Source organism: Physeter macrocephalus, chromosome 8 (assembly GCF_002837175.3).
Source record: "Physeter macrocephalus isolate SW-GA chromosome 8, ASM283717v5, whole genome shotgun sequence".
NCBI lineage: Eukaryota > Metazoa > Chordata > Mammalia > Artiodactyla > Physeteridae > Physeter > Physeter macrocephalus.
Genome location: NC_041221.1, coordinates 67,650,974 through 67,672,289, shown reverse-complemented (window position 1 = coordinate 67,672,289; position 21,316 = coordinate 67,650,974). Strand labels below are relative to the sequence as shown.

General features: G+C 34.1%; 1 protein-coding gene across 11 annotated transcripts in view; it reads right to left on the bottom strand.

The window, feature by feature from the left end:
* RNF180 (ring finger protein 180) overlaps positions 1-21,316 on the bottom strand; it is a 302,861-nt gene that overhangs the window by 234,351 nt on the left and 47,194 nt on the right. For all 11 annotated transcript variants that reach the window (XR_008618065.1, XR_008618064.1, XR_008618062.1 and 8 more), the window contains 3 exons: positions 15,447-15,542; positions 12,868-13,827; positions 10,021-10,056 (listed from right to left, as the gene is read on the bottom strand). Coding sequence is in view for 7 of the 11 variants with exons in the window: in XM_055086585.1 (XP_054942560.1) it covers positions 10,021-10,056; positions 12,868-13,827; positions 15,447-15,542 (1,092 nt within the window). In the remaining 4 variants the exon portion in view is untranslated. The remainder of the gene's footprint in view (positions 1-10,020; positions 10,057-12,867; positions 13,828-15,446; positions 15,543-21,316) is intronic.

Genomic DNA, 21,316 nt, shown 5'->3' with positions numbered 1-21,316 from the left:
GGGTTTATTCCAGGAATGCAAGGATTCTTCAATATACGCAAATCAATCAACATGATACACCATATTAACAAATCGAAGGAGAAAAACCAAATGATCATCTCAATAGCTGCAGAGAACGCTTTTGACAAAATTCAACACCCATTTATGATAAAAACCCTGCAGAAAGTAGGCATAGAGGGAACTTTCCTCCACATAGTAAAGGCCACATATGACAAACCCACAGCCAACATCGTTGTCAATGGTGAAAAACTGAAACCATTTCCACTAAGATCAGGAACAAGACAAGGTTGTCCACTCTCACCACTATTATTCAACATAGTTTTGGAAGTTTTAGCCACAGCAATCAGAGAAGAAAAAGAAATAAAAGGAATCCAAATTGTTACCAGAAAACTATGAGAGCTAATCAATGAATTTGGTAAAGTAGCAGGATACAAAATTAATGCACAGAAATCTCTTGCATTCCTATACACCAATGAAGAAAAATCTGAAAGTGAAATTAAGGAAACATTCCCCTTTACCATTGCAACAAAAAGAATAAAATACCTAGGAATAAACCTACCTAAGAGGACAAAAGACCTGCATGCAGAACATTATAAGACACTGATAAAAGAAATTAAAGATGATACTAACAGACGGAGAGATATACCATGTTCTTGGATTGGACGAATTAACATTGTGAAAATGACTATATTACCCAAAGCAATCTACAGATTCAATGCAATCTGTACCAAACTACCACTGGCATTTTTCACAGACCTAGAACAAGAAATTTCACAATTTGTATGGAAACACAAAAGAACCCTGAATAGCCAAAGCAATCTTGAGAAAGGAAAACGCAGCTGGAGGAATAAGGCACCCTGCCTTCAGACTATAATACAAAGCTACAGTAATCAAGACAGTATGGTACTGGCACAAAAACAGAAATATAGATCAATGGAACGGATAGAAAGCCCAGAGATAAAACCACGCACCAATGTCACCTTATCTTTGATAAAGGAGGCAAAGTATATACAGTGGCGAAAAGACAGCCTATTCAATAATTGGTGCTGGGAAAACTGGACAGCTACATGTAAAAGAATGAAATTAGAACACTCCCTAACACCATACACAAAAATAAACCCAAAATGTATTAGAGACCTAAATGTAAGATCTGACACTATAAAACTCTTAGAGGAAAAGAAGAAGAACACTCTTTGACATAAATCACAGCAAGATCTTTTTTGATCCACCTCCTAGATTAATGGAAATAAAAACGAAAATAAACAAATGGGACCTAATGAAACTTCAGAGCTGTTGCACAGTAAAGGAAACCATGAACAAGACCAAAAGACAACCCTCAGAATGGGAGAAAATATTTGCAAATGAAGCAACTGACAAAGGATTAATCTCCAAAATTTACAAGCAGCTCACGCAGCTCAACAACAAAAAAACAAACAACCCAATCGAAAAACGGGCAGAAGACCTAAATAGATATTTCTCCAAAGAAGATATACAGATTGCCAACAAACACATGAAAGAATGCTCAACATCATTAATCATTAGAGAAATGCAAATCAAAACTACAATAAGATATCATCAGACACTGGTCAGAATGGCCATCATCAAAAAATCTACAAACAATAAATGCTGGAGAGGGTGTGGAGAAAAGGGAACACTCTTGCACTGTTGGTGGGAATGCAAATTGATACAGCCACTATGGAGAACAGTATGGAGGTTCCTTAAAAAACTACAAATAGAACTACCATACAACTCAGCAGTCCCACTACTGGGCATATACCCTGAGCAAACCATATTTCAACAAGAGTCATGTACCAAAATGTTCATTGCAGCTCTATTTAGAATAGCAAGGACATGGAAGCAACATAAGTGTCCATCAACAGATGAATGGATAGAGAAGATGTGGCACATATATACAATGGAATATTACTCAGCCATAAAAAGAAATGAAATTGAGTTATTTGTAATGAGGTGGATGTACCTAGAGTCTGTCATACAGAGTGAAGTAAATCAGAAAGAGAAAAACAAATACTGTATACTAACACATATATATGGAATCTAAGAAGAAAAAAAAGAAGGTCGTGAAGAACCTAGGGGTAAGACGGGAATAAAACACAGACCTACCAGAGAATGGACTTGAGGATACAGGGAGGGGGAATGGTTAGATGGGACAAAGTGAGAGAGTGGCATGGACATAGATACACTACCAAACATAAAATAGATAGCTAGTGGGAAGCAGACACATAGCACAGGGAGATCAGCTCAGTACTTTGTGACCACCTAGAGGGGTGGGATAGAGAGGGTGGGAGGAAGGGAGATGCAAGAGGGAAGAGTTATGGGGACATATGTATATATATAAGTGATTCACTTTGTTATAAAGCAGAAACCAACACACCATTGTAAAGCAATTATACTCCAATAAAGATGATTAAAAAAATGTGGGGGAGAGGAGTGAAAAATGTAGAACTTTTAGAATGTGTCTAACCTTAAATTTCAACCAGTTTTGAAAAATAAATATAAATATTAGTCAACACATATGAACCCCAAGATAACCACAGATCAAAACCCTACAATAAAAACACAAAAACCAGACAGAAAGGAACATAAGCATACCACTACAAAATAATTAAACCACAAGGGAAGAGACTAAAAGAAGAACAGAGAAGAACTACAAAAACTACCAGAAGACAAGTAACAAAATGTCAGTAAGTACCTACATATTAAAAATCACTGTAAATGTCAGTGGACTAAATGCTGCAATCAAAAGACACAGAGAGGGCTGACTGGTTAAAAATAACAAGAGCCATCTATCTTCTGACTACAAAAGACTCACTTCAGAGCTAAATACTCATATAGTCTGAAAGTGAGAGGCTGGAAAAACATGTTTCATGTAAATAGCAACAAGAATGCTGGGGTAGCAATACTCATATGAGACAAAGTAGACAGTAAAACAAAGTCTATAACAAAAAGAAGGGCTTTATCTAATGATAAAGGAATCAATACAAGAACTGTATATAAAACTCACTAACATATACATACCTAAAATAGGAGCATCTACATCTATAAAGCAAATATTAACAGACCTAAGAAACTGACAATAATACAGTAATAATAGGAGACTTTAACCACCCACTTACATAATTGGAGAGATCATTCAGACAGAAAATCAATACAGGAAAAGTAGTCCTAAAAGACACATTAGACCAGTTGGGCTTAATAGATATCTATAGGACATTTCAACCAATAACAGCAGAAAACACATTCTTTTCAAGTGCAAATGGAACATTCTCCAGGATATATCACATGCTTGGCCACAAAGAAGTCTCAACAAATTTAAGGGGATATAAATTATACCAAGTATTTTTTTCTGGCAACACAGAATGAAACCAGAAATTAACTGCAGGAAGAAAAATGGTAAAAACACAAAAATACATGGAGAGTAAACAAAATGCTACTAAAAAAAAAGTAGGTCAAAGATAAATCAAAGAGAAAATCAGAAAATACCTCGAGACAAATGAAAAAAACCCTGCAACATTCCAAAATCCATGGCATGCAGCAAAAGCAGTTCTAAGAGGGAAGCTTATAGTGATATAGGTCTATTTCAAGAAATGAGAAAAATCTCAAATAAACAACCTAACCTACCATCTAAAGTAATTAGAAAAAGAAGTATAAACAAAGTATAAAGTCAGCAGAAAGAAGGAAATAACAGAGATTAGCAAGGATATAAATAAAATAGAGGCAAAAAAGAAGAAAAATCAATGAAACCAAGAGCTGTGTTTTTGAAAACTCAGCTCTTTTTTGATAAGCCTTTAGACATTCTCATCAACAACAACAAAAGAGAGGACCCAAATAAACAAAATAAGACATGAAAAAGGACAAATAACATCCAATATGACAGAGACACAAAAAATCATAAGAGAATACTACAAACAGCTATATGCCAACAAACGGGAAAATCTGGAAGAAATGGACAAGTTTCTAGAAACATGCAACCTTCAAAGAGTGAATCAAGAAGAAAGAGACAATCAGAACAGACCAATCACTAGTAGTGGAACTGAATTTGTAATAAAATAAAAAAAATTCCAGCAAACAAACGTCTAGAACCAGATAGCTTTACAGGGGAATTCTACCAAACATATAAGAGCTAATACCTATCTTTCTCAAACTATTCCAAAAAAACTGAAGAGGAGGGAACACTCTCAAATTCATTCTATAAGGCCATAATTACCCTGATACCAAAACCAGACAAAAAAACTACAAAAAAACCCCAAAATTAGAGGCCTTTATCTCTGATGAATACAGATGTAGAATCTTCAACAAAATACTGATAAACCAGATTCAATGATATATAAAAAGGATTAAAAACCATGATCAAGTGGGATTTACTCCAGGAGTGCAAGGATGGTTCAATACCCAGAAATCAGTCAATGTGACACACCACATTAACTAAATGAAGGATAAAAGTCACACGATCATCTCAATAAATGCAGAAAAAGCAATTGACAACATCCATTCATGATAAAAACTCTCATCAAAGTAGGTATACAGGGTACATATCTCAACATAATAAAGGCCGTTTATTACAAACCCATAGCTAACATCATATTCAACAGTAAAAAGCTAAAAGCTTTTCTTCTAAAATCACGAAAAAGACAAGGATGCTCACTCTCACTGCTCCTTTTTAACATAGTATTGGACATTCTAGCCAAAGCAATCAGGCAAGAAAAAAAAAAAGAAAAGAAAAGGCATCCAAATTAGAAGGGAAGAAGTAAAACTGTCACTATTTGCAGATCACATGGTAGTATATACAGAAAATCCTAATGTCTCCATCAAAAACTACAAGAACTAATAAATGAATTCAGTAAAGTTGTAGAATACAAGATTAATATATAGAAATCTGTTCTTTTCTATACATGAATAATGAACTATCAGAGAGAGAAAGCAAGAAAACAATTCTATTTAAATTTTCATCAAAAAGAGTAAAATTCCTAGGAATAAAGTTAACCAAGGAGGTGAAAGACCTGTAGTCTGAAAACCATGCAACACTGAAGAAAGAAACTGAAGATGATACAAATAAATGGAAAGATCCCGTGTTCATGGATTGGAAGAAATAATACTATTAAAATTACCACATTACCCAAGGCAATCTACTGATTTAATGCAATCCCTAACAAAATACCCACGACATTTTTCACAGAGCTAGAACAAGTAATCCTAAAATTTATATGGAACCTCAAAAGACCTCAAATTGCCAGAGCAATCTTGAGAAAAAAAACAGCAAAGTTGATTTCAGACAATACTACAAAGCTACAGTAATCAAAACAGAATGGTACTGGCAGAAAAAAAGACATATAGATCAACAGAAAAGAATAAAGAGCCCAGAAATAAACCCATGCACCTACGGTCAATTAATCTACAACAAAGGATGCAAGAATATACAATAGAGAAAAGACAGTCTCTTCAATAAGTGGTGCTGGGAAAACTGTACTGATCCACGTAAAAGAATGAAATTAGAACATTTTCTCACACCATATACCAAATTCTCAAAATGGATTAAAGACCTAAATGTATGACCTTAAACTACAAAACTCTTAGAAAAGAACATAGGCAGAATACTCTTTGACACAAATTGTAACAGTCTGAGGGATCAGTCTCCTAAGGCAAAAGAAATAAAAGCAAAAATAAACAGGACCTAATTAAACTTAAAAGCTTTTGCACAGCAAAAGAAACCATCAAAAAAAAAAAAAAAAAAAAAAGAAAAGACAATCTACTGAATAGGAAAAAAATATTTGCAAATGATATGACCAATAAGGGGTTAATATCCAAAATATATAGCCAGCTCATGTAACTCAATATCAAAAAACCAAACTACCCAATCAAAAAATGGGCAGAAGACCTGAATAGACATTTTTCCGAAGAAGATATACAGATGGCCAACAGGCACATGAAAAGATGCTCAACATTGCTAATCATCAGACAAATCAAAACCACAATGAGGTATCACCTCACACCTGTCAGAATGGCTATCATCAAAAAGACCATAAATAACACATGTTAGCAAGGATGTGGATTAAAGGGAACCCTCAGTGCACTGCTGCTAGTAATGAAAATTGGTGCAGGCACCATGGAATACAGTATGGAGGTTTCTCAAAAAACTAAAACTAAAACTACCATATGAACCAGCAATTCCATTCTTGGGTACATATCTGAAGAAAACAAAAACACTAATTCAAAAAGATACACACACTCCAATCTTCAGAGCAGCATATACTACAGCCAAGATATGAAAGCAACCTAAGTGTCCATCAAGAGGTGAACAGATAAAGAATTGTGTGTGGGGGGTGTTTGTGTGTGTGTATATATATATATACACACACACACAATGGAAAATTACAGTAAAATGTGTCATCTAATTAAAATTTTAGTTATTTTCATTACTGAAGCTTCATTATGAAGCTTTTTATTTCAATAAACCATTAATTTTCTTCTTTAGAAACAGAACAAATGGGGAATAACTGTTCAATACTTGAATTACTATTATAATTCAGAAGCACAAAAATTTTATTTTAAAAAGATAACCAAAAATATATTTAGAATATGATTTGTGTATGATTTCAGCATGATGAATCAAATGATTAAAGATTAAGTGGACTCCTTCAAAATCTGTGAAAAATTATCCCTATGTGCAAATCCAGGAAAATGAAACTTAATGCCTTTGTGGAAAATGTATATCTTCTCTAGGTAAACACAAATGAGTAGGTCTTTAATATAATTTATTGACCTCTATTCTCCCCAGTGCCTAAATCACAACCTCGTAATAATACAAGTAGTCTTAACTCATTTAGTTAACTCAGAACAATGTAATATAATCATTGTAGATGGTTCATTGATTCATTAAAAACCATGATACTTGGTCAATTATTTTATATTTTCATGCACAACATGCCACAGAAATGTAAGGTAAACTCTTTTCACAATAGTTTCCTGTGGGTTTTAAAGAGACATTTTCTTTTATTCGTACTAAATAAGCTCAAGGTTAAGAAATGTCAACACAGAAGAACAAACAAAATGTTTAAATAGAATTATTTTAAAATATTATACAGCTATACTACTGGCAGCTTTACATTCTCTCAATCCAGAGGAAGAAATATTCTTCCACTGGATGAAGTTTTTAAATTTCCTCAGAATGCTAATATTTCAGTTTTTGCATGATTATACTAGCCACTTAGACAAACTACGTGGGCCAACAAAAGTCTCAAAGGAAATTAGAAAACAGTTTGAACTGAATTAAAAACACAACATAAAAGTCATGGGTTGTAGCTCATGCAGTAACTAAAGGGAAATTTATAGCAATACATGCTTAGATGAGATAAAAAAGGATTTCCAATCGAAAACTTAAGTTTCTCCCATAAAAAATAGTTTATAAGAGAAAGGAAAATAAAGTCATAGCAAGCAGAAGGAAGTCAGTAATAAAAGTAAGACCAGAAATCAATGACTTTGAAAACAAAAAATAATAGAAAAAAATAATTGAAATCAAAAGCTGGTTCTTTGAAAAGATCAGTAAAATTGATAAACCTCCAGCAAAACTAAAAGCAAGAGGGGAGGGGAGGGAAGGGGAGAGAAGGAGAGACGAGACATAAATTGTTATTATCAGGATTGAAAAGGGGATATCATTACAGACCCAACAGACATTAAAGGGATAATAAGGGAATACTATGAACATTCTACACACATATTTTCAACAACTTAGATAATTCACTGAAAACAACTACCAAAATTATCCAATATGAAATAGATAACCTGAATTATCCTATAAACATTAAAGAAACTGAATTCACAGTTAAATTCACCTCCTTCACCCACACCCACCCCCAAAACCTCCAGGCCCAGGTAGTTTCATTACCAAATATTTAAGAAAAAGTAATATTAATTCTTCACAATATTTTCCATAAAACACAACAGGAAAGAACAATTCTTAATTCATTTTATAAGGCCAGCACTACCATGATATCAAATCAGAAAAAGACTGTACAAAAAGAGAGTAAGCGTCAGGATAATATCCTTCATGTACAGAGGCAAAAAAACAAAGAAACCAAAAAAACTCTCAAAAAATATTGGCAAGTAGTATCCAGCAATATACAGAAAGAAAAATACAACATAACAAAGTATTTACTGTGGGAATGAAACACTGGCTCAATATCTGATAATCACTAAATAGTCACATTAAAAACACATAATCATATCAGTTGACACAGAAAAAGCATTTGACAAAATTCAACATCCACTCATGATAAAACTTTCAGCAAACTAGGAATAGAAGAAAACTTCCTCAACCTGATAAAGGGCATCTACCTAAAACCCATACCTAACATAATACTTAATGGTGAAAGACTGAGTGCTTTCCTCCTAACATCAGGAAAAACACAAGGATACCTGCTCTCATCACTTCTACTCAACACTACTAGATGTTCTAGTTCACTCAATACCACAAAAAAAGAAATAATCAAATTGGAAAGGAAGAAGTAAGACTGTTTTTATTTGCAGATATGATCATCTAAGTAGAAAACCCAGTGAAATCTACAAAACCCCTGCTATTCCTGATAGGTAAAATTAGAAAGGTTGTAAGATATAAGATTGACACCAAAAATCAATTGTATTGCTACATATTATTCATGAACAAATGGAAATTAAGATTTAATAATATTATTTACCAACAGTATAAAAATATAAATACTTAGGGATAAATCTGACAAGAGATGTCAAAGATCTGTACTATCAACAGCACAAGATATAAAGTCAAAACAAAATCAATTTTTTCTGTAAACTAGCGAAATACAATTATAAATCAAAACAATTTTTTAAATTAACAATAACACAAAAAGTAAATACTTAGGTATAAATCTAACAGTATATGCACACGTTCTGAATGCTGAAAATTGCAAAATACTGATGAAAGAAATCAAAGACCTAAATATAAGGAGAGACATATCATGTTCATGTACTGGAAAAATAAACACAGTAAAGATTTTGGTTCTCCCCAAGTTGATCTATTTTTCGTAAAGATAAAAAGGTTGATTCTAAATTTTATATGGAAAGGCAAAGGAACTAGAATAAAACAATTTTGAAAATGAAAAATTAAGTTGGAGGAATCACAGTACCCTATTTTAATGACTTAGTATAAAGCTACAAAAAACAAGAAAGGTCTGTTGGCAAAGGGAGAGACACAAAAATAAACTGAACAGAACAGAGAGTCCAGAAAAAGACCACAAATATAGAGCCAGTTGATTTCTGACAAAGCTGCAAAAGCATTTCAATGGAGAAAGGACAGTGTTTTCAACAAATAGTTCTGGAACAATCAAGCATCTCTATGCAAAACAAGGGACCTCAACCTAAATTGCACACCTTATTTTAAAAAAACACAAAATGAGTCATAATTCTCAATATAAAACTTAAAACTATATAACTTTTATAAGAAACCATAAGAGAAAATCTTCATAACCTAGGGTTAGGCAAAGAGTTCTTAGATAGGACACCAAAAGCATGATCCATTAAAAATAAATTTGAGAAACTGGACTTCATCAAAATTAAATACGTTTCCTCTATAGGAAAAAAAATCTTTTCTGAGAGAATAAAAGGACAAGCTACAGACTGGGAGAAAATCTTTACAAATCACATACTCAATGAAGGACTTACATCCAAAGTATATAAAGAACTTTCAAGATTCAACACAAAGAACACAACCCAATTAAGAAAATGACTAAAAGATTTGAAAAGATACTTCACTAAACAATATATATAAATGGCAAAATAAGCACTTGAAAAATGGTGAACATCGTTAGGGAAATATCATTAGGGAAATGCAAACTAAAACCAGAATATGATACCACTATGTATCTATTAATGTCAAAATTTTAAGGGTACCAGGTGTTTGTGAGGATACACTGCAAAAGGAACTCTCATACATTGCTGCTTGGAATGCAAAATAGTATAGTCATTCAGAAAAACAATTTGACAGTTACTTACCATATGATCCAGCAATCCCACTCCTGGACATTTACCCTAGAGAAATGAAAGCTTAGGTTCACACAAAAACCTGTACATGAATGTTTATAACAGCTCTATTCATAATTGCCAAAACCTGGAATAACCTACCTCTGCTCAACAAGTAAATGGATAAACTGTGGTTCATTCATACAATGGAATACTATTAAGGAATAAAAATAACAAACTAGAGATATATGCAACAACTTGGATGAATCTCACAGGTAATTATGCTGAGTAAAAGAAGCCAGTCTCAAAACATTACATACTATATATTCTAATTTTATAACATTACATTATTATTTTATAAAATTATCAAAAAGACAAACTAAAGTAATGGAGAACAGATCAGTGGTCTTCAGGAATTAGGGATGGGACAAAGGTGTGATTATAAAGATATAATCATAGCACAATTATAAAGGCACAAGGGAAATTTGGGGTGGGGCTGATGGAAGTGTTCGGGACCCTCACTGTGGTGGTTGTTATATGAATCTATACGTATGTTTAAATCATAGAGCTGTATGCCAAGAATAAATCAACTTTATTTCATGATAATTAAAAAAGAAAACCAAAACCAAAAAGACTGTTGAATAAAAGAAGGGTTAGCTCAGCACTCTTTCCCCGAAGTAGATGCTCAATTAACATTTGCTGAACAAAAACACTGAAAACTGGCTATAGTTTCTGCTTTAACAATAATCTCATTTACATCCCTAAGCTTCAAAAATTTAAGTAACTTTTTGTAGCATCATTAACATTTTCTATCAAGGTATCTGCCACAGAAAGACCTCTAGTTTACACACAAAAAAATTTTAAATGTCAAATGAAAGTCAGAAATCTAGATATCCCAACCAATTATTTTAAACTTTAAAAAGATTACCATTAATAATAGGTAACTTTTTCTTTATATCTTGTGTGCATATCTTTCTCATTAAAAAAGGGGCAGGATCTGTTTTGAAGTCATTACCCAAAGGCATGGTATACAAAACAGATATCTGATACCTGTTTTAGAATCAACTAATCTTTATTAAACATTAAACGAGATGAATAGCTAAGCCATTAATTTTGCTCGAATATCAACTCTTCCTAGGATTTATCCTTCTCCTTGAATTAGTAAAACTATTAAAAATTCTTCTTCCTTCTGACTCAAACCACAGTGTTTACTCACACTGTGAATTCATGTCATTTCTATGCTGCTACCTGTTTTTAGATTTTCTTTGCTAAGGACACATTGGGCATTTGTTTGCCTGTAGCTCCTGTGCAATCAACCAAACCTATTAGGATCCCACCATATCATTCCTGTACTGATCAATTAGCTAAGCAGATTGGTTAAATCACATGTGTGTGAATGAATAAAAGCAACCTTAACAAAAAAGAAAAAGACCATTAATTTTGGTCTTACTTTGCTTTAAACTGTGTGAAAAAGAGTGTTCCTATGTTAGAAAATGATTAAAAATATAACTGAGGTTTTCAGAAGTACCTAGCCTAAGAATTATACACATTTTGAAAATTGTAAAAATGTTATTTGCATATTTACAGCACAGAACAAGTATAATTTTCATACTTCTTTGAAATCTCTATTTGTTAAGAGAATTATTTTAGAACCCTCCACATTGTTTTTAAGGTATTTGTTCTGTTCAATTAACATAACATATGATCATCTCCAATTTATCTAGGTTTAAGTCAAATTTTCAATAAAATTTTTGAATTTTACAGCTTTGATAAGTTAAACTATAAAGTATATTATAATGGTGCTAAAACATATTCTTTTTTACATCCTACAGTAAACGCTTTGATGTCACATTACACCATCACTTGCAAAGAAACCAAATTGAAATGCTTTTGTCAGAAACCAGTCAAAAATATAAAAACAATTACTTATACTATCTAACCAAAAGATGAAAAATACCTAACATGATTGAGGCACTTAATGCAGTAATTTTATTTTATTCAGTCCAAGACTAGAATCATAAACAATAATGAGTTTGCTTAACTAAGAATGAACTATTATGTAAAGTTGTAGCTTTCTGTATTTTAGCTCTGAGGACACTGTTAATATTCAATATACTAATTAATAAGGACTGCTATCTATTATGACCAAATAATGAAGGCAATTTGCAAAAATAGTTTATACAGAAATAAGCTGGTCCTCAAACTTCTAAATTTTCATAAGCACCTCATCCACTGGTTTTAACTGGTTTCCTCAGTGACTAATATTGGTTTCCTTCACACACCCCACCCCTGAACGTATCATTATAGGTACAGGAGTTCAAACCACAGAGAAACACCCTCTCCTATAAAATTACAGTAAGGGTCAATTATCCTTTAGATAATTTTCACAATTTAGCACAGTTAACCATATCTGGCTCATGTGGGCACATAATTAAACAGGGCTCCTTGAAAATATCCATTTAAACTAAATGTAATGAAAGTGAATGAATTTGTCACTACATTGGGTTTACTTAGGGAAAGATTTTTGTTTCAATTTAACCTGAAAAAACAGCACTGCAAAACAATCCTAACATGAATATATTTAAAATGTGTATGACAACCTAGTCTCAATATCATGAGATGAATGTTCCTATAAAATATTAGCAAAATTGGGAAAAACTTCACAAAAGGGCATTTTCTGAACATGTGTTAGCACAGAGACATGGTTATACATGTCAGTTATAATAGAGCTACATGATCATTAAGTTCACTTGGGAGAAATGTCATTTCAAAAATCACTCAAATCAAGTTTTTATAATATAGGTAATTCAAAGTTAGCTCCTCTCCCCAAAGCCTGACATTTATAATACAGAATTTTTAGTAAACTCTTTTAAAAATTACCTGCTTCTGCAGCCATCTTTCATGCCTTCGTTGTTTCCGTCTCAGATTCTTCAGCTTGCTCTTTTCTCTCTTACTGAGCCTCTGATTAATGGCACCCAATGAAAAACTGCCTGAGTGCAGGAAGTCCAGAGGAGAGAGGTGCTCTTGCTGCTCTGGGGCCTCCAGTGTGCTCCTGCCAGCTGAGGGCAGGTCCATCAGGAAAGTCAGGTTGTTAGAACTAGCATGACCAGAGTACACTGCAGAAGCTTCTAGACCACACTGAAATTCTCCTCCTCTTTGTGTCGGGGTCTCACGGGGAGTCACTGAAAATCTTTGCAGCAGCATATTAGGATCAAAACTGGATGAAATCTGAAAGGAATGATTATTTTTACTCGATTCTAAAGGCAAGCCCGAAAGGTCAATAGGCTGCGTTTCATTTAGCCTGGGATACACAGTAGTCTTACTATGGATTTCATATAAAGTGGGTAATAAAGTCAGTTTCTCACTGATGTCCAGATCCAAGCTATGTGATTTTCTATGAAAAGCTCTCGTAGTGCATCTGCCGGTCACAAGCTGCGGAACAAAAAGCTGATATTTTGGATCTGATGCTTTGAAGAGCAGTTTTTCATTCTTCATCTTGAAATACGTTGACCGTACCTCCAGGCAGAGTGCTTCCGTTAATCTTCCAGGACCGTTATTGTTTTGGGCCATGTTTAAAAGCCTGTGATTTCTGTTTTTGGAGGCGTCACCTGTCAGCAGAGTTTCCTTGTCACAACCTGACTGAACTCTAGGATGTGACAAGTATTTCAGCGAGGGTCTCATTAGTCGGCCTAACCGTGTTGGCTGATAATCGGTCCGGCTTTTGGAGAGATGTACAGCTGCAAGCTGGCCACAGGAACATTTTGGAGTGCTGACAAAATTAAAGCCCCCTAAACGGGCCCCACAGAAAGGGCAATTCAGTTTTCCAACTGTCCACTGGGCCTACAGGTAATAAAGGAAAATAAAAACAATTCTTTCTTTGTAAAGTAACCAAAGAGAATGTGAGCTGTTTTTTGTTTGTGGTTTTATTGTTTGTTTGTTTTTTAAAGCCAGCCGCATGAAAGTTTTCTATGCCACAGAAAATGCCAGCATTCTGTTTTCTGATTAGTAGACAGAACAGTCTACTAGATGGAAACAAGCCTTCCAATAAATAGAGATAAGAAGCTCCAAAGGTCTAGAATGATAACATATTGCACATCACACCCATCTAAACGATACTCCTAAGAATTCTAAAAGAGTCTCTTAAACAATAGGCTGAATATGGATACAGTGTGAACTAATGAAAAGAAAAATACACTATGGAACCAGGAAGCAAATCAGTCTACAGAGCTTAATTTGCAAGTAAAATCTCACAGAAAAGTGTCTGTTTTGATACAGTTCTTGCATACCAAGCACTGTGGGAGGGAACTTTACCCAACCAACAGAATAAAGCTCTTCCTGCCTTTTTACATACAACCAAAAGATATTGGTTGCATACATCAGTTACTTCATTTTCTATACTCAGATTACAAATTAATAATGAACTAACTTAAAGTTATCTTTTCAACAGAGATAGTAGGACATCTACAGTGCCCTAATACATTTTCTAAAGTTCAGGACACTAATAAGCAAGCACACTGGCATTTTCCCAGGAAATCATTACAATGTGAGAAAGGATGCAAGGGATATCTAGCTAATGCTATTCTTGAACAAAAAAAGTAAGCTAGTCAGTGGAGAAAGGCAACTATATTGTCCCAAAAATCATATTACTTATACTTTTCTAATACTTAGTTGCTTTGAATTATGAGAAATAATGATGCCACACTGACAAGATGAATTCCTACTCATAATATTTCATTAAGGATCCTTAAAAGTGTGGTTTTTTTGATACTGGTTGTGCTAATAAGAGTCATTAATTTTCCAGTTTATTTTACATTTGTGTAATGAGACACATAGGATAGTTCATTCACTCAATAGGTACTGTTCTAGGTGCTGGGGATATAGTACATAATGAACAATATATAAAAACTTCTGACTTCGTGGAGTTTATATTCTGGTAGAGGAGCTAGGTAACTAACAAGATCAGTAAGCCCTTTGTGTGTGTGTATATATATGCATATGTGGATATGCATATGAATGTGGAAAATAATTTATATATGTCATATATACTTAAGCATATTTAAAGTTCTATATATCACTTATAATGTGTGTGTAAAACATAGATAGGTATATAAAGTACAGAAGGGAGAAAAGAAGTGTTGAGAGTGGTCATAGTGGGGAGAGGCAGCTGATAGATTGGCCAGGCAATGCCTCACTGAGAATAAAGACCTAAGGAAATGAAGAAACAGGTAAGTACTTGTGGAAAGAGAATTCAAGGAAGGGGAAATACCAAGTGTAAAGTCTGAGGTATAAAAGTACTCAGAGCACTCCAGTAATAATGAAGAAACCAGTAAGTGTAATCAAGTTACACACCCTTTCATGTCTCTTGAAATAATGCATCCAAGAAAAATAGCTCTAAAATGAGGATGAAACTTTCTGAAGGTAGTATATTCCTAATTTTACTCAGAAACTATGGAACTTACTTTTTGTATTAGGCAGTGTATCCATTCTGGAAGGGCTTCTATATCCATATGCCACACATGACAAATATTTTGATCATCAGCTGAATCATGTCTATCCTGTTATATCAAAATGCATGATATTAGTCATGACTAGTTCAGAATTTATTACACAAAATTCATATTTGAGTAAAACACACAAAAAAACTTTCAATTTTAGATAGGCAGGAAATACATACTGCCCTCTTCTCCTTACTCCCATTGCCAAAGACAAACCCAGAAAGAAAAGGTTTTTTTTTCAGGGAATAGCCATGTTTAAATTGACCAGAAAAAAAAAAAAAAAAAAAAAAAAAAGATTCCTCCATTTCACTGAGTTCATCAAATTAAATTTAAAATTGAGCAGAAAGTTACTGAATGGACAAATCCGGTGCCCTTTTTTTTCTGTGTGTGAGTAAAAATACTACCATTCATGACAACTTTCCCCAGCCTTCAATCTCTGATTCTGTCTGTATTCTAATGACAGAATAAAGGAGTTGCTGTATTCTCTATCAAGATGCTCAAGAAAAGTTTAAGAGAATGGGAGAAGAGGAATAATTGTACAGGGAGCTATAAAGGCTCTGACTAAATTTCAGCTGTGTAAGTACAACAAAAATTTCAAAAAGAGACAATTTTAGCCCTTTGAAGTAGGTTTGTAGAAATAAATGCAATATATACTTGAGACACGATGACTTCTCAACATGTCAAAAAAATTCAGGGCAGGCCAGGGTGAAGATATGTGGTTCTTTACTACCTCTGTGACTGTAGGACAGCTGCTTTACCTCTCTGGCTCTCAGTTTCTTTTCCCATAAAACACTGCTACATAACTGCTCAGGTCCCTTTTGGGTCTACAGAATTTCATTCTGTGAAATGACAGAAAGGGTTGATTGACAAGAACAGCACAAGGGTAGGCTCCTGTCCATATATCCTTTCCCAGGATCAGATTTTAAAAAGAAGTAGCTCTGCAAGTTGCCAAAGAATAGTTCTCTTTTATATTTCCAAAGTGGTTGCACTACTAGTTACTATAATCAGGTTATAACAAAGTAACAAACACAAGGAAATTATTAAGCATGACTTAGAAGTTTGTATTCACAGTGCTATGAATGAAAAAGGACTGAATCTCTTTAAGAAATTTTCACTGAATAATCTACATTAGATTGTGACTTAGAGCCAGGATCACCCAGAATTTTTGTTTAATATCCCAAGATGGTTCCTCTGGACCTTACATCATTTTTCTCCTCCATCAGTAGATCTTAAGGTACTAAATTGTTGCCCAGTGTAGACAGAAAGTTTCAGTGTAATTTATTTACATATTGGAAAGATCTATAAAGAAGTCATGTTAATCTAACTTTGGTCAGGAGCCCAAAAAATCAAAATATAAATTAAAAGTGGAAGGGACTTGAGCTATTGTTACAGGTTAGATCACATTTCATTATTTTGTGTATTGTATACAGCAGTATTTTACATGCCAAAATAATAATTAGTGCTAAACAAAATTCAAGATTATAATGGTGAAAGAAAACTTTTGTTAAAACGTTTAAAAATTTCCAATTCTAATGTTTTAAAAATCTGCAACATGGGTTGAAAATATTTCAATGGCAAATAGAAAATCTGTTGGGAAGGGTTTATAGTTGCCCGAAGAGAAACTTTACAGTTTTATTCATGATGCCTAAACTCCAACTCTGGTTAACAAACGGAACTTCCCATGTCAATACAAGAATAATGAGGGCCAGGAAAGTGCATGGCAATATGAAGAGGATATTACTGAACAGAAGTTAAGTTAGGAACAGAAGAGGAGATGCTAGGAATACTCTCTAGCTCAAACATCTTACTGCTCCCTAATACATGTCTATTCACAAGAGTGTTAGGCAAACATACAAAGGTTTAATCTTATTCTAGATTATGATAAAATGATACAGCGAAAATTCAGGCAGAGAGAAATGTAATTCTTGGTTTCAAGATAGCAAAGTGAGCACATATTCCAGCCTATACTCCTTATCAAACCATAGAACCTACAAAAGATTTTTCAAAAAAAGGAATCAATAGATGAATGAGAAAATATGGATGGGGAGATTTCAATGGACCAAAAATTGTAAGGATCCTCTGAGAGATTAATGAGGGAAACAACAGCATACTGTATTCAAGTACGTAACACATGAGAACAACACAAAGAATGGCCCATGCCAAAGTTGTGGAAAATAGAAGCGAAAAAGGGCCCTGGGCAACTGTTAGGGGTGGATGTGAAGTCTGTCTGTCTCCAGGCAAGAGGAGTACTTGGGGCAGAGAGAAATAGGGCAACATTTCTGAAAATGTGGCTGGAAAGGCCTGGTAAAAAATGGAAAGCATTTGCAGTATGTCCAGAAGATGAGCTACTGAGGACCAAACTCTATTCTTGCTGAAAATATTACCATATGAAAATATTACATTATTTAATATATTAACTATATCAACATATAAAGAATATGAAATAGATTTGTTTTAATAATAAGGTACACCTCTAACACACTGTTTTTTTTAAATCAAATGAAAGAGAACTAAATATACTCTGAATTACGATACTAAAAGCATATACAACCTAAAGAAAACCAATATTACAACTTTTCTATGGAAACATACATATATAAATGGATAGAAAAGGTACCTTACAGGCTGTGTCCCAAGTTGATATCACTGGCTAGATTTGAAGAACGAAAGAAGCCTAAGATTAGGAAAGTTACTAAAAGGAAACTAACTTTTTCATAATTGTTTTAATGGGAGAATATATTAAATTACACTTATATAATAAAATATTTATTTAAAAATTGATGTAAATAAAAATAAAATACATTGATTACTTCTAGTTCTGGCAATACTGGAGTAAGTGGCATTAGACATGCTCTCACTATTAAAACTGATAAAACTAGGCAAAATATATTAAAGTATTATTTTAAGACATTAGACAAAAGAAAGCACAGGACTGTGCTCCCTCAGAGAAGGAAAATAAATGAGGTAAGCCTAAAAATAACACTGGATTTCTGCCTGGGGGAACTTTCAGAACCTTGGTGTGGGGAGGAGGAACCCAATTAGTGTACAGCAGCCTTGATGATTTAAGATGGAGCTCAGAGTCTGTAGAGGCTAAATAGCTAGAATTTGCAAGACACTGTACTGGCAAGGAGAGGCCTATAAATAGAAAAAAAGTTCCAGAAATCTGTACAGTGATTCCTCTAAATTTTGGTTGAATACCAATATGGACATATGTAGGGTGAGATATCAGAGAACCAGATAAAGAAAATTTACCAAGGAAAAGACATCTTCTAGTGAGCTGTAAACATAACTATTCACACAGGGCTCACAGCAAGGCTGGGAAGATGTTTAAGTTCCAAGCAGCCGGAGTAGAAAGATCTCAATGAACTTATGGGGTCTTTAGGAGAGATTCCAGAAGAGTTCTGCCTTAAAAGTAGGGCTAAATTAGCCCAAGAGTAAAGGGAACTAAAAAGCAACCCTAACAAAGCTTAAAAATAAGCCTCCAAAGAATGAAGTTCAATCACAAATAACTTATATGCCTTCTAAAACACCCTTTAAAGGAAGACAATAATATCCAGACACTCAATTATGTTAAATCTAAATGTCCAACCTACAAGAAAAATTACTAGATATGTACAAAAAAAAAAATGTGACCCACAACCAGGAGAAAAATTGATCAATAGAAATATACCCCCCCAAAAGTGGATATTATTGCATAAACAGACATTAAACCAGCTATGACAAATATTTTCAAGTATTAAAAGAAAAACATGAGTATAATGAAAAGATAAATTGTCTTAATACCAAATGAATGATATATCTAGAGAAAAAACTTTTCTGAAATTAAAAATTTCACTTAACAGCAAATTAGATACTGCAGAAGAAAACCTGAATATATAAAATAAAAAAATAATGAAAAAAACAAGCATAGAAAGAAAAAAATGTGGAAAACAATGAACAAAATCTCAGTGACTTTTGGGAAACAACAAATAGTCTAACAAACATGTAAATGGAGAAAAGACGGGACAATAGAATGGCCAAATTTTCCAAAGGCCTATAGATTCAAGAAGCTCAGGGATCCTCAAACAGTGTAAACACAAAGGAAACCAAGGCTCTTAATAAAATTGCTGAAATTCAGTGACAAAAGAATGCATCAAGAAAAACTAGGTACCTTACAAACAGGAGAAAAAAGATAACAATGACTTTTGGAATTCCACTTAGGGCCATGAAGGAATAGGAGTTCAGAACTAACTTCCTACCACAAACAACTAGGAAACCGGACAAAATGTAACAAACAACTATTTTCAAACAGTGGGACAACAGGCAGTAAAATACTGACTTCTGAGAGAAATAAATTAATTGAGCCTACAGTCATCCAGACTTTCTTCCTGGAGGCAATTAACAGAGTACAGTACACATGAAGAAGGAACCTCAACAGAGTCTGGTCAATTTTCTGACTTGAGGAAACAAGAATCAGATTTTTTGGAGCTTAAGGTAAACTAAAAGCTGCAGGACACAGTACCCAAGAGAAAGATTTTTTTTAGAAGTTCCGGAAATTTGTATATGGTTTCCCCTTGAGTCTTTGATCAAAGTCCAATATGGTCATGCTTAGAGCAAAACTCCAGGAGACTGTGCTAAGAACAACTGTACAGGGGAAAGAACAATTAGAGAGGCTATAAGCCAAATAATTCCAAGAGCTCACACAGGGCCAGGAAACATTATGTTCCATCCAGCCTGATGGAAAAGGACTCATTAAATAATGAAGCATTCAGTAGTGACCCAAAGGGTCATTCCATAAAAGTGGGACTAAATTAGCCTTAGAATAAGGACTACTCTAAACCTGCCCTAAAGAACCTAAAAATAAGCTTCTAAATTGTCAAAATTATCTAAAAACAAGTATTAGGCAGAACAAAATACAAAAGCCTTTAAAGGAATAAAACAAAGTATAACACTCCACAACATGAAATTTACAGTGTTTGGTATCCAAACAAAAATCCAACATAGTACAGGCCTGGGGGAGAGGAATAGCAGCCACTGAGGGAAATGGATAAAACTCTATCCAGATCCTTTCTCCTTGTCTCTGCAACAAAACAAAAGCCTTAAACTACTAGCGGAAGGACAATACACATTGCGCCCCTTAGAGCACTGATGAACAGCAACAACAAAACCCTCAAATCCCTGAGAGAGTGGCAGGAATACAATGCTGGACGCAAAACTATAACTGAAAGGGACAGGAGCACTGAGATGGCCAAACCCCTAAGATCCAAAAATGCAGTGCCTGAGGCAGTCAGGAAAGGAAGATGGATGTAAAGTAGGGGACAGAAAGGAAAAGATGGTACTGATGAGGATGAACTGAAACTCATGCCAGTTTCACTGTCTCTGATCTTGATTATGTGGGTATATATTAGAGAAACTAGAACCCTTCATCACAGAGCTAAATATACATCTATCTGACCCAGGAGGTAGAGTCTGAACTAGGATCCAGGGGAAGGCAGAGAAGTCATAGGCTTGTTGAAGTTGCTGTCCCTCTTCAACAAGGCAAGCCAGCATAATAAAACTATGGGGATAGAGAAGAGATCAGTAATTGTCAGGGTTGGGTGAGGGGGGAAAGGATTGAATATGAAGGGTGAGCATGAGAGAATTTAGGGAATACTGTAACTGTTCTGTATCTTGATTGTAGTTATGTATAATCAACCCTATTCATTTGTCAAAACCCGGGGAACTGTATACCAAAGAGTAATTTTACTGTATATAAAATGTTATAAATGAAGGTGAAATAAAGACTTTTTCATAGGAACAAATCCTAAAAGAATTTATCATCAGTAAACTTGAACTTTAAGACCTGGCAAAGGAAG